The sequence below is a fragment of the Numenius arquata genome, chromosome 5, assembly GCF_964106895.1.
Source record: "Numenius arquata chromosome 5, bNumArq3.hap1.1, whole genome shotgun sequence".
Lineage (NCBI taxonomy): Eukaryota > Metazoa > Chordata > Aves > Charadriiformes > Scolopacidae > Numenius > Numenius arquata.
The window spans coordinates 62,271,079-62,284,529 of NC_133580.1; the positions used below are offsets into that span (position 1 = coordinate 62,271,079).

A 13,451-nucleotide genomic window follows, 5' to 3' on the forward strand; every position below is an offset into this window, starting at 1 on the left:
AATCATTCATGTAATTAAAATTTTACCTGAACAAAACTTCTTGTTGTTGGTAAGTACTTAATCATAGAATCATAGAATGGTTTGGATTGGAAGGGACCTTAAAGATCATCGAGTTCCAACCCCCCTGCCACGGGCAGGGACACCTCCCACCAGCCCAGGTTGCTCAAAGCCCCATCCAGCCTGGTCTTGTTAAAGTTAGTTAAAGCTGTTTTGTTGCTTAACGTTATTTGGCCAGAATGTGTGACCTGGAGTGGTTGCTTGTGGTGGCAGCAATTTTGAATGTACCTACCTTTAATGCACCTCCTTTTCTTCCTTTATTAGCCTGTGCCTCTGCTGACCAGTCTTTGTTGTTCGTGTTAACCTAAAATAGAATTAGCCATTAAGATTAAATCCACTTCCTGCAGGTATGTGTCCACTTCATTTTAAATAATGGTAAAAAGTAGTAAAAAAAATTTTTAAATGGTAAAACTGAGTTGCTGATTCTACAAACCTAAGCCTGGAAGTCTGCTACTGATCTTGGTATTGTTATATAAAATCAGTAACGTGCTTTTAGAAAAGGATAAAAATATTTGTGGTACAAAATAAGATCCAGTAAGGAAAGGACTACTTAAGTACAGAAAGGGCAACAAATGAAATACTTTTAAAAGACAGTACACACAAACGTTATAAAGTGGCATACAATTGTGACCTTTTGTAGCTTTGAAGTTCCCTTTATCTAGCAATAGTCCTGAGTTTTACAGAGACAATAGAAGATTGACTTTAAACTGCAGGTAGCGGTTGGTGGCTGAGCAGATTGACTCTGGAAATGCTGGAGTTTTATTTGGAAACACTCTCTCAATCCCATCTGTCTCTGTTACCATATAGGTAACTTCCAAGGCAGTCAGAGAAAAACTCCTGTCCTGTGGATGGCTCGACATGCGCATCTCAATCACTGATGCCAAAAGTAGCTTTCTAGGGAACTGGCATTTAAAATAGGTAAGGTATTGTAAATGATCTTTGGTCATTCTCAGAAACTGGCTCGGGGCCACAAGTGAGAAGTAGCCTTCCCACACTGTAATGCCCAAACTATTACGCTGTTTTCAAGCTTGCGTGTAGAAAACAGACAGGATTGTGGTGCCTTTCCTCCCTTTCAGTTTTTGTTGGAAACTTGTCAAACCACAGAATGCCATGACACACTTTTCTGCAGATATTTGCTATTCAGAAGCTTATGTAACTGTGGTGAATTATTTTTATTCATCATTTTAAACAGAATTTGAAGTCCTGAGCTCACTCTTGGTAATTCTTTTCTTCTAATCCCCAACTTGTGTTCTAGTGTGTTTGTGTACATGCAACCACTTGAGATCAGAGACATTGTCCCCTTGAATGCTGCCTGAACATAGTGCAAAAGGGTGAAGTATATATTTCGGGTTTTCTCAGTTGATTGTCAATTAGAGGTACCCTTGTGCTTTAAAGTTTAGTTTGTGGTTGGTTTTTTTTAATTAATATTATTTCAGTTACAAGTTCTCTCTCACCCTCACTCTCGTGAGTAGTTTTTCTGCCACTAATACACTTTCAACAACTGCTGCTAGTCCACTCTTATTTTTGGTTAAACTGAGTTTCTAGGAAAAGCAGGAGCAATAAAAGTTTATAAAGGTTTCCCTGGGAATGCCTTCCTGAATAAATTAAAGACCTTTAGTTTTGCCACCTTGTTGTTCTGTTGTGCCTTGCCACAAATGCAGGTTCCGTCTCTGGCATTTCTTCAGGAATGCTGTACTTAAAAGACGAGGTTTCTCTGCAGTCACCTCTTGATCAGTGGATGTGTCTGCTGTGGATGTGGCTTCACTGGTGTGTATTAATCAAAGACACACACTGACAAACTGGAGTGAGTTCCGTGGAGGCCCCCAAGCTGGTCAGGGGGCTGGGTGCTTGCCCTGTGGGGAGAGGCTGAGGGAGCTGGGCTTGCTCAGCCTGTGGGTGTTGGGAGGACCCCAAGTTCCCTACAAGGAGTTTGTTGGGGAGATGGAACCAGGTTCTTCATTATTGCGCGTGCATGATGGGAGGATGAAAAACAATGAGTATAAGCGGAAACTCGGACCAGAATATAAGGAGAAAGAAGCAGTGGGACAGGGTGAGAGCAGTTGAAAGAGGCTGATGGGAGAGGTTTTTGAGACCTGATTAGGTAGTCCTGAACAACCTGCTCTGACCTCGCACCTGGCCTGCCTTTGAGCAGGATGTGGACCTGTGGACCTCCTGAAGTCCTCCTATGCCTGAATTACCCTGTGATCCTCTTTCAGGCTAGAAACTTGACCAACAACTGGCACGTAATTTCCAGCCCCTTTGGGCTCTTCCCTTGCCCTGCTCCCTGTGTAGGGAAGGGTTTTCTATGCAACAGAAAATGTAGTATGCTCTTACAAAATTTCTTCATCTTTTGAGGAGGGATGGCTGCTTAATTGCAGGGTAGGATAATCAGATGTGTGCTTTATTTTTCAAAGCTGATTATTAGCAATAATCAAGGTTTAAATGTATGCAGCTGACTTTCTGAGAAAGTCGCATGTGGTGGCAATAGGCTACATCCAATGGTGATAAGGAGCCGTGTCTGGAAGCATCTTACTACCTGCAGTGAAAAATCTTGACTTAGTATGTGTTACTCTTTTTAACTAATATAATGTTGGTGATTTTTATTGACTTTAACTCTATAGGTTGAAGGTACCTAACTTCCTGGGTCCTTAATTAAGGAATAAAATTTTAATCCCTAAAATATTCAAATTGACTTAAAACCCAGCCTTTTAGTTGTTGTGAACCAATTACTGTGCATCCTCTCTCTTTTTGCTGGCTAAACACAACAGGATGTCCGGAGTGCATGAGCCAAACTTGACTTGGACTAGAAGACTTGATTCCATGTTAAATAATAAAATAGCCGTGGTAACTTGCCATCAAACTTAAAATAATCCAATGTTTATTCCTACATTAGTTTTTGCTTCTTAAAACCAAATTTGTGATTGTTCTTGTTTGCTTGCCTAATCAGTCTCTTTGGAGTACAAACGAAAAGATTTTTCTCTTGGTAAGAGTCTCCTTTGGCTGGTCGCTCTCTCAAGCTGAAGGGTGAGTGCTGCCCCAAGAACATTTCTTTTTCTAGTTTTGTTGTTTATTGTGTGACTTAAGGAAGTGGTTACTGAGCTTGGGTTATGCCTGTGTCTGACTCCCGTCTGAAAACTTTTGAACTCATCAGCCAATTAAAACTCAATATGACACAAAGGAAGGGATCATAATTGTTAAGAGTTAATGAAAACATGGAGGTGAGACATGCCTGTAACAGAGAGTTCTGGTATTTACTCTCTTTGAAATGAGAAAATCCACACAGCATCCCCTCCTTTGGGCACACGAACAAGATACTGGCTGCATTAGTTCTGCTGTTTGTAGGACTGTTTTTATGTCTCTTTTTGGGTAGCCATGACCCCTTACTGTCCCTTGTGCTTTGGTGGGGCTCCACTGAAGTAAATAAACTCTAGTCACTCTTCCCTAGGAAGTTTAATTATCTTTTTGGCTTTCTTGTCCCATAAAATCCAAATGCATTTAATTGTTGAGACACATCAAGACCCTCTAGACAGTGTGGTGTGGTGGTAAATATTCTCTCTTTAATCACATTCTCCACTGTCTGACACTTCAGTGACTCAAAATCCTTGTGGGATCTTGTGAAACACAGTGGAATTCACAAATCTTTTATTTCAGTTACTGGATTCCACCTGCAAACCAACAACTGTCTTTACAGAAGAATTGCATCTTCATTTTGCTAAGTGAGATTATAATTTGAAGTGAATCCTTAAAACCTTTCTTTTATGAAATACAGTATTCTAAGGAAATTTCCTTCTGGAAAATTATCTCTTGGCAAGTAAAGGACAGACACCTTCTGAAGAAGTTGAATTAAGAAACCTCTACTCTAGCTATTGAATGTATGACTCCAGAAAAGAGAAACAGATCATACGGTTTTATTCTAACGCTTTTGTTATCGCTCTATTAATAATAAAGTTTTGATGAATGAAGTACATGAACCTTGCTAAAGCTGATCTGAGCATTGAGTGCCTACAATGTAGTCAGCTACAACCGTTTACTACTTCTGAGTAGAGTTTAAAATTTTGATGTTTACATTGAATTTCCAAAGTACACGGAAAAAAATGAAATAGGAAGAGCGTTTACATCCATTTTAATTGGTGGCAGGCATAAATTCATAAAAACAAAAGGGGAAGAAAGACCATTTAGCAGAAACCTCAAAAAGTGCAGATACAGATTGGTTGAATGACAATCGTTCAAGAGATTCCCCTGCAGGCTTGGCCTTTCTTGTAGACATTACGGTCATTAAACACTGTCACACAAAAGTTCTCAAGATAAACGAAGATGAAAGCGTACTGCAGAAACAGACCGGTTCTTCAATACATCTCAATCCGTTTGTGAAGGAGATCTCCTCAGATAATTCACCTTTCTACTGCTTTGCTTCGAGGTAGTCGGTCTCCACCTGTTACAGATTCGTTTGAATGGTTATTACCATAAATCTTTACATGATGACCTATGCCACAAATTACAGAGTATATTAACTTTCGTGCACAAAAATAAAATTGGGAAATAATAATTAAAGAACATAGAAAAATCACAATACTATTAAAGGGGAACATCTGATTCTGATATAAATTTGTACTGCAAGAATTTCATGATGGTCAGATGTGAAACTTTATATTTAAAAAAAAAAAGAAAAAGTACATCAAAATGAATAATGCTAGTAGTAATATAAAGCCAAATCACACAAGATCATTTCAAGATCAATGTAATAAATGCTTATTATTCAGCAGAAAAAAAAAAAATCAGGAACAATGTACAAAATAATAGTGCAAGAACAGCTGCAATTTATTTGTTCTCATCAGTTTTGAGATTTTGGTTAAAAACTTTACAGCTGGCGAGAGATGCTGCTGAAAAACTCAGATTCCACTCAGTGGGCTGATTAAGGCACATCTTTATGGACTTCAAATGTTCATTTTCTGTGTTCATGTCTATTGAATTCTGCGGCTCCGAGACTTTCACTTGTAGCGTGCTGTGAGAAGAGAAGCGGGGGTGGGAGAGGGGAAAAAAAATGAGAAGAAGTTTAGTACACTTTCCTCTTCCCCTGCAAGGAAGCAAACTGATAAGCGGCAAGATGAGGTGGTGGCAGATTGCGTACGCTTTTGGGGTTGTTTTTTTTTTTTGTTGTTGTTTTACTGCAGTATGTTCCAGAAACACTGAGATCAGAACCTGGCTGTGCTGTGCTCTCCATGCTGTAAAAGTAGATGGGGCTTGTGTGTTTGTGTGGAAACAGCTGAGGTGTCCCGGTCACTCACGGAGACCGTCCCAGGTCACCCTCTCTGCACGGGAAGGTCTGTTCTGCAATCATTTCTTAATTCCCGACTAGCTGACTGCTGGAAAAACATAGAGCAGGAACTGGGCAAGAACTTGAGGTTGGTTTTTTTGCTGACATTGTTCATGTAGTGTAGCCACAGAAGGACTAACAGAGAGACAGTTTTTATTGTCTTTCAAATCTAGGGAAATAAGTAATACAAGAAGGGAAAGAAACTCAGCCCTTTGTGGGGGTCGCTGAGCAGACTAGGACATAAGTGTGCATTGAATCCTACTCTTGTTGTTGCCATATAGAATCACAGAGAAGAATCATAGAATAGTTTGGGTTGGAAGGGACCTTAAAAGGTCATATAGTACAACCCCCCTGCAATGAGCAGGGACATCTTCAACCAGATCAGGCTGCTCGGAGCCCCCTCCAACCTGACCCTGAATGTTTCCAGGGATGGGACACCTACCACCTCTCTTGGCAACCTGTTCCACTGTTTCACCACCCTCAGTCTAAAACATTTCTTCCTTAATATATAAAGCGCCATAATTGTGCACACTCAGAAGACAAGAAGGTAGAATTTGGAAATCCTAATTTCAAACCATCCCTGCTAGCTGCTTTTTTTTTTTTAACTGCCTCCCTCCTGCAGTGATCTGTGTCCTATGTGCAATTCATTGTTTCTTACCATCTTTTTCAAAGATTTCAAGAACTGCAAGAAAGATACAAAGTTGGAAATATTTCTAATTACTGAGATTAAAAAAATAAAATTCTATGTATTGTAATTAAGGGCAGGAGGTACTGATCATGCTGTAAACTACTCATACACAATTTCTTCTGTCAAAGGGATGCTTAAGTAGCAAGAACATCTCTTGATGGTTCTTACTTGTTGCATTTCAGGAAACCAGGTCCACCACAGGACTTGGGTGCAAATTATCAAGGATTGAATCTGCTGAAGTTCAGTGTTCACGTGGGTGAACAGTCAGTAAACAGTTAGTGGACATTCAGTAATTACAAGATTATAATCTGAGACGTAGTAGATTGTGTTACTGAAATACTATTGACTGACTTTGATTAAACTTTCCTCTGTTGAGGCAAGAGGGAGACGGCTTGTGTAACAGCTAGAGTGACAATTCGCTGTTCTTTTTCACAGAGCATCCCAAACACAGTTTTCGTTCTTTTACGTTTTTATGCAAGCGCTCTCTAGGCTGTGTGCCTTTCTGCCATGGAGGCAGACAGGCATTTCTGATTTACTGACCCTAGTTCCTATCCCTCCTTAACTGGGGTGCTGTGCCCGTGACCCGCATTTCCTTGTGTCCTTATTCTTCTGCCTCCATCTTTTGTCTTATTTTTGTCTTGTACCCTTTTCCTTCATTCTTTCCTGGTTTGCACACACTCTTGATCTTTTCCTTCCCGTAGGAAACACCGAGTGCAAGTGCAGGTGGCAGAGAAGACTTTAGTCACCACTAAAGATGACCTCACCACCTCTTCAGCCTGGAACCTTTGCCCTCACTTACTGTGAGGAAAGTCCAAAGCCATGGATGAAGTGTGCATGTGAGATGGTGCGAGGGCTGACTCCTGAGGTCTTGCAGCTTTCCTCACCCCTGCTGCTTAGGTGCATTGCAGGCGAGGCCAGGTAGCAAAACTTAAACTCTTAGCAAAGAATAGAAATAATCAACAGCCAAATGAAGAGATGGGGCTGGAACGTTGTTTTGTTTGGGGGGATGGTTGGTTGGGGTTTGTTGTTGTTATCTGAAAGGAACATTAATGCCTCGGGAATCAAGAAATTGCAAACTATGAAGCAGTGTATACCTGCACAGTGCTTTAAAGAACAGTATTTCTACGATCTTTAAAGCAGTAGATACATAAACTTTATTTAATGCTGGGCAAGTGCCAGACAGAAAAAGCTAAAGGCTCAGGCTTCTGCAGTGATTTGGCGTGTTCCTTCTGTGTATAAACTAGGAATTGTACTAAATCTTTATGGCCCATTTGCCAGACAACCCTGCTAGCAATAACAGAGTGTGTACTAAGATTTGGTGTAGTTGTGACTGTAATTCCTTCTCATTTGCTTGGACTGCAAATCAAAAAGGCCAAGTGCTATAATGCTGCCAAACAGCATTTCCCGAGTAGTGGACCACAATGGTTTCCCTCTCTGAGGGACTGTCCCACTCGTTATCTTTTAGGTTTTGTACAGGTTTCTGTGCAAGGCAGGACTCAATCTGCAAAACTAGAACTGAAGTAGATGCTGGTAACCGTCATGCGGTAATTTGCCTCTTACAGAAGAACTCTAGGAAACTTAAGAGTTTTGCATTTTAAGTGAATGCATAAAAACAGGAATAGAGAAATGTTAAATTAATGGGTTTTTTCAGCTCCCCAGTATGAGTAATATCAACATTAAAAGCTCAAGTATTTTAGGAAATTTTATCTTGATAGAAATTATACAATGATAGAATGGTTTGGGTTGGAAGGGACCTCAAAGATCATGGAGTTCCAACCCCCCTGCCACGGGCAGGGACACCTCCCACCAGCCCAGGTTGCTCAAAGCCCCATCCAGCCTGGCCTTGAACACTTCTGCATTAATAGATTTGTTAACCAAGAAGCCAAACCTAGTCTTTCATCTCACTTTTCAGTCTTTTACCTGTAGTAATTTATTTTCTAGCTGTTAAATGTAACAAGGTATGAAAATGGTGTATTTAAAGAGTATTTTTAAAGCAGAGAATGTAATTAAGGTGCAAAATTAAATAGAAGCAGTTGAATTTTTCCAGCCAGATCCATGAATAGATTCTACTCTTATGTTTTGCTCCGCTCTGCTTACAAAAGGTGCACTGGGCACTGAGCATTCCTGGCAAATGAGAGGTGTTCCATACAACACCCCTCCTCTCAGGAAGAGCTGCCGGTTCCAGCCTGGTGCTGCCGGAAGCCGTGAGGCCTATTTCAGTAGCGCTTGGGATTAAGCTGTAGAGTCTCTATTCCGCATCCTCCTGGAGTGCCCCAGTGAGAGGACGGCGGTCCCTTTAACTTCCCAGACAACAGGCATTTACTGATCTTGTATAATGGTCTCTAAAAAGGTTAAAATTTCCAATTCTGAAGCCATCTGTTTGCTATTCCAGCAATTATCATCTGTTTTGTTTCTGTTCACTTGGGATTGATGCAGTTAATCAGCTTCCGTGCATGTCATTGTGGAAGGCAGCTACAGGTGCTGCTGTAACATGGAATATTCAATAGTTTTGCTTTCACTAGTGAATTTGAAGACAGGCCAACAGTGCTAAAAGCCCAGGGAAAAATAACAAAATAGTCTTTATTTTTTTGTATCATAAACTAATGCTATTTCTTGAAAATTCAAATGCTTTTCTTCATCTTTAATTACATTACCCTCTATGCCCGTCTTCTCTAACTACTCTTAAAGTGCTGGTAACATATTTACTGCGTAGTTTAAAAGATTTCATATTTCAGAGTGTCAGTAACTGATCCTGATCATTCTTGTCTCTTCTTAAAAAGTAAAAGTTTTTTAAAAAAATCTGAGACGATAGCAATTTAAAAAAAAAAATCTCAGGGCTCTAAGTGGTATGTTCCTGCAGTCCTTTAGCACGCGCTGCATCGCTGCTCGGTATCACGAGCACAGTCACTCTTACAAAGATTCCTGCTCTCTGTGAGCAGCGGGGAGGCAGGCGGGGCCGGGTACCGCACAGAGGACACGCTCAGGTCCTGTGCGGTGACAGGACACGCTGTTTGGTCCGTGCAAGCTGAGGATGCCCTCGCGTTGCTCTTGGCTCTCTTCGGCGGCTGCTGCTGCACACAAAAGCAGCAGGTCTAGAAAACTCTCAGTGATGCCTCCAGGATTTTTTTTCTCGTGTGTTGCAACTCTCAATTCCCAAATCACCGTTACTGAATCATCTCTGAATTTACTGTCTTTCAACAGCGTTGGAAAAAGAGGTAATTGCTTATTGTATTCTAACAAGTCGTTGCAGCCCGATCAGAATAATGTTGATGGACACTGAAGTTCTGCCTCATCTCCCCTGGCTAAGGAGACAGCCCTATGTGTGGTTACGTCTCCAGGCTGCTAGGACCTAAAAGGATCATCTCCCTTCACAAAAATTTCCTCCTATCATTTAAAGCAAAAGGAATTAAATAAAAAGGTCTTTGATTTCAACCTTCTACTAAAGCAAGCAACAAGGGGCCTTCCCACGCTCCGAAGAGCTAAAGGAAACCCTGCTCTTTTCCACACTTCCAGTTAAAACTGCTTGAATACAAGTATTACTTGGTGAAATTTTGTGTTTCGTTGTTATGATAACAGAAATACTGATTTTTAACAGGAAAATGTGAGAGCAATACTGTATAAGTTGACAGGCCGCCAGGCACAAAAAGAAAATAATATGCTTTGACTTTCTTATTTTCTGTGCAGTTTGGATCTGCGTTCTTCAGAAAAAAGAGGAGTTTGACACCTGTTTTATGAAAATGACAAAGTTAAAAAAATAAATCTGGCTGGCCTCAAGTCCAGACATTTGCTGAGTTAATCTGTGTCTACAACACGTCAAGGCCATGCAGGAAAAGTAGGAATAGGGATAAACGTTTCTTAGCTGTTTGGTGACTCCTCAGCATTTCCTATCAAAGAGGTAACCATAAAATGTGTGTTTGTGTGCTGTAAAATTACTATGAAAGTATCACTGCCGAGTTATGTTTCTCTAAAGCTTTCGTGACACTTATTTCATAGATAAAAATGTCTCCTTCCCAACTAGTTGAGAATTAGGTCAAACTGCTTTTTACCTTCCTGTCGGAGAAAAATTTTGCAAACTGCACTTATTAAACCCCCCCTCAGGGATGTGCAAATGGGCAGCTTAGAAAGAGTAAGAGCATTTGTGATCCATAGCACTGATTTGAGGCTTTTACAGAAAGGTTTCAAAAATACCGAGTAGAAATAGTAAAACTTTAGCAGGATAAAAAACATTTTCTCTATACAAACTACTCAAACATTTCCCAGAAAAGGAAATAGTGGAATATATTAGGTTAAAATCTACAATGACTATAGCAGCCTCGGCATGCATTCCAGCAGAGATTGATTTGATAATGCAACATACAGTGAAATGAAAATAAATCAAGCGCGCACAGTCAGATTTATTGTCTCTAATATTTAAACTCATCTTTCCACAATGCCAAGATGCAACAAGAAAGGAATCTACAAAGAAAGGTCTCATTTCCATTTATCAAAGGGATTCTCTTCTTTTTCAGCTGAGTGGGTAGAACCCATTTGGGAATCGGAGAGAGAAAAAGCAACGCCCTGGACCTAGATGGCGACCTCAACTAGAGCAAAGCAAGCTGGGGAGATGATAGGCAATATCCAGGGAGTCTTTTAAAAAGTAGACATAAGAGCTGGGTTTAACGCAGCTGGAGCACCAAGAGAAATACAACAGTGCAGGAGACAGAACCAAGACAGGAGGTGAACTGACTGGAGACCAAAAGACGAGGTGAGGAGTCAGAACCAGCCAGAGTCCCGGACTGAAGTTATGGTGGAAAAGTTTCTTTTGCTCTTCACACTAACTCAGAAATGTCTTCTTGGGGGGGGGGGGGAAGAAAGGAAATAGGAATGAAATACATACAAAATACATGAGAAATGTAACTAAGAGAGGCCAGTAGGAATTTGCTGAGCACTTGTGGCACAGCAGTGAAAGGGGATTACTTACTGGGAGGTATTTCCTGGAGCTCTATATTGAAATAGTCACACACGGTTCAAGCTTTAAGTTTGACTTGCACAGAGACAGAATGATAAAGCAGTGGATGTTTGTTGCACCTTTTACATCAGTAATTCATCATCAAAGAACACAGCACAATTGTAAAACCGAACAGAATGCATTCTCAGGTGAAGGTTTGGCAAGTGGGACAGATGACAACAGTTTCAGAAACTGGGAATTGAAACAAGTATTAAAAAAAGGACCTAATCAGACTTGTGCAGCCATGAAGTAGAGAGCTCAGTCCTGATGGCTTCCCGGGACACAGCACAGACCTGAACATATGCTGACAAGTTTAAGTATTGACAACATTCCTGCCCCCTTTTCAAGTTATAATTATTTAAAGCAGCCTGACTTTGAAAGTTTTTTTAGAACTGTGATCTTTTTGACAAGAATCACTATGTTTTGTGGCAATGCAGATTATTTAGCAGCCCACAGAAGGCACAGGGTTCTTAAGGAACAAGGAAGCAAAGTATTAATGTAAGCTCTCCCTGAAATGGGTACGAAGAAGTGATAAAATTTTAGGGCACAATATACTAGTGATGCTAGTATTAAACCTGGTAAAGAAAAAAAAATAGTCCCATGTTCTCAAATGCTTCGCAGCGTACTGTCTTCAAAGGTCTCAGAAACAAAAACCAGCTAAGAATCTATCAGCTGAAAGGAAGCATCATTAATTTTATGATGAATGTAATTAATTCTCAGCATCTAGGCATCACTGTGAAACAAGTCTGCCTCTGACCATCAGTTCCATGAAAAAAACCCACCTAATTTTTACCCATTATATGAAGCCAGTAGCACGCAAATAACTTAGAAAAAACCCTAAATGCCTGTTGTACAGATGAGTAGTGTCGCATTTGCCTTAGAAACATCCTATAGCAGAAAAAAGGTTTTGCTCTTTTTATTCTACTTATTCAAAATTAAAAATGGTTTTGAACGAGGTACAATAAGGCTAAGGCTTGGAGGTTCAGCCCTAAGCACACTGGTTCGGGCTGCTCTCAGAGGAAACAGAATGCCACCATCTCAATCCTGTGCTGGATAAATCTTGTCATTTGAGCTGGATTAATCTCAAATCTTTAATTCATAATAAGTTTTTTGACATTACAAATGCAATCATATTATGGAGGGAGGAGATCATCTCAGAAATGCGATGAGACAGTCCCTGGGTGGTTTATGAACCACCAGACTTCTGAATTAAGGAAGGTCAAACAATAATTTGCAAGTAAGTCATTTCCTTTTCTGAAATTTCTACTACTTAAATATAATTTAAAAGCAGCTGTGAGTAGTAAACTGATAAATACGAAATGTCTCAGGAACAAATAGGATATACAAAAGAAGAATTTCTTCAAACACACAGGTCTCGAACTTTAAACTACAAAGACAGGTAAGAAACACCACCACAGTTTTAAGAAGGGATACCGTAACTATAGCTCTTAAGTTTATATTTGTATTGTAAATAAATTTATTATATTTTAAAAGTAAATGTTACTGAATGTTTTGAAATTTATGCTAAGTGCCCCAATAAGAACACTGAAACATAATTTTAACTATTCTTTTTTTCTCCCAAATTTGGCCTCCATTGCAAATGGAAAACATGACACATAGATAAAAAAGAACCATCTGATTAAGAAGACGGGGTTTTTTTATTAATTAAAATATGTGGTATTCTTACAGCTTCTGGACTTTTTCAGCTTCCATTTCATATACAAGAAACCAATTCATCACTTGAGGCAAATAATCAAAATTTCAATAGTTTGAAATAGACAACTTTGAGGGCAGGCCTGTGTCAGTAAAATATCAAGTCTAATCTCTGCTTATGAGTGACATTTGCACCTTACGTAAGAGGAACCTGTGACAAGATCCATCTCAAAAGACTGATTTCCCTAAACATCTTAATTTTTCTGTGTGCATGTATTTTAACATGAAATGTGAAAATCTTCTTATTCTAATTCCTAGCAGGACCACAATTTAGCAATATACCTGAGCTGCAAAGTGAAAACAAAGAATAACATTACATAAGACCCGCTTGGATAAACATGGAAGAATGGAGTCACATTACTCACTAATGGCTTGACAACTGATATGAAACATTCAAAACCAAGTAGAAATGCACAGATTTATGCTTTTGAAAGGATTTTAAGTCCTAAGCTGATGTTAAACCAAGGCCATTTCTACTGGTAGGGATGCAGTGAGAAAAGCAGGTCTAAAGTCCAGCATAGAAACATAGAATGGGTTGGCTTAGAAGGGACCTTTAAAGATCATCTAGTCCAACCCCCCTGCAATGAGCAGGGACATCTTCAACCAGATCAGGTTGCTCCGAGCCCCATCCAACCTGACCTTGAATGTTTCCAGGGATGGGGGATCTACCACCTCCCTGGGAAACCTGTGCC

General features: G+C 40.0%; 1 protein-coding gene across 2 annotated transcripts in view; it reads right to left on the reverse strand.

Annotated features, from left to right (window-relative positions):
• Positions 1–3,945: 3,945 nt before the first annotated feature.
• Positions 3,946–13,451, reverse strand: part of LCORL (ligand dependent nuclear receptor corepressor like) — an 87,363-nt gene continuing 77,857 nt past the window's right edge. Inside the window, exon 7 of one of the 2 annotated variants that reach the window (XM_074147394.1) lies at positions 3,946–5,059. In XM_074147394.1, coding sequence (XP_074003495.1) covers positions 4,876–5,059 — 184 coding nt within the window. In that variant the 3' untranslated portion in view covers positions 3,946–4,875. The remainder of the gene's footprint in view (positions 5,060–13,451) is intronic. The other variant, XM_074147391.1, reaches the window with a different exon arrangement.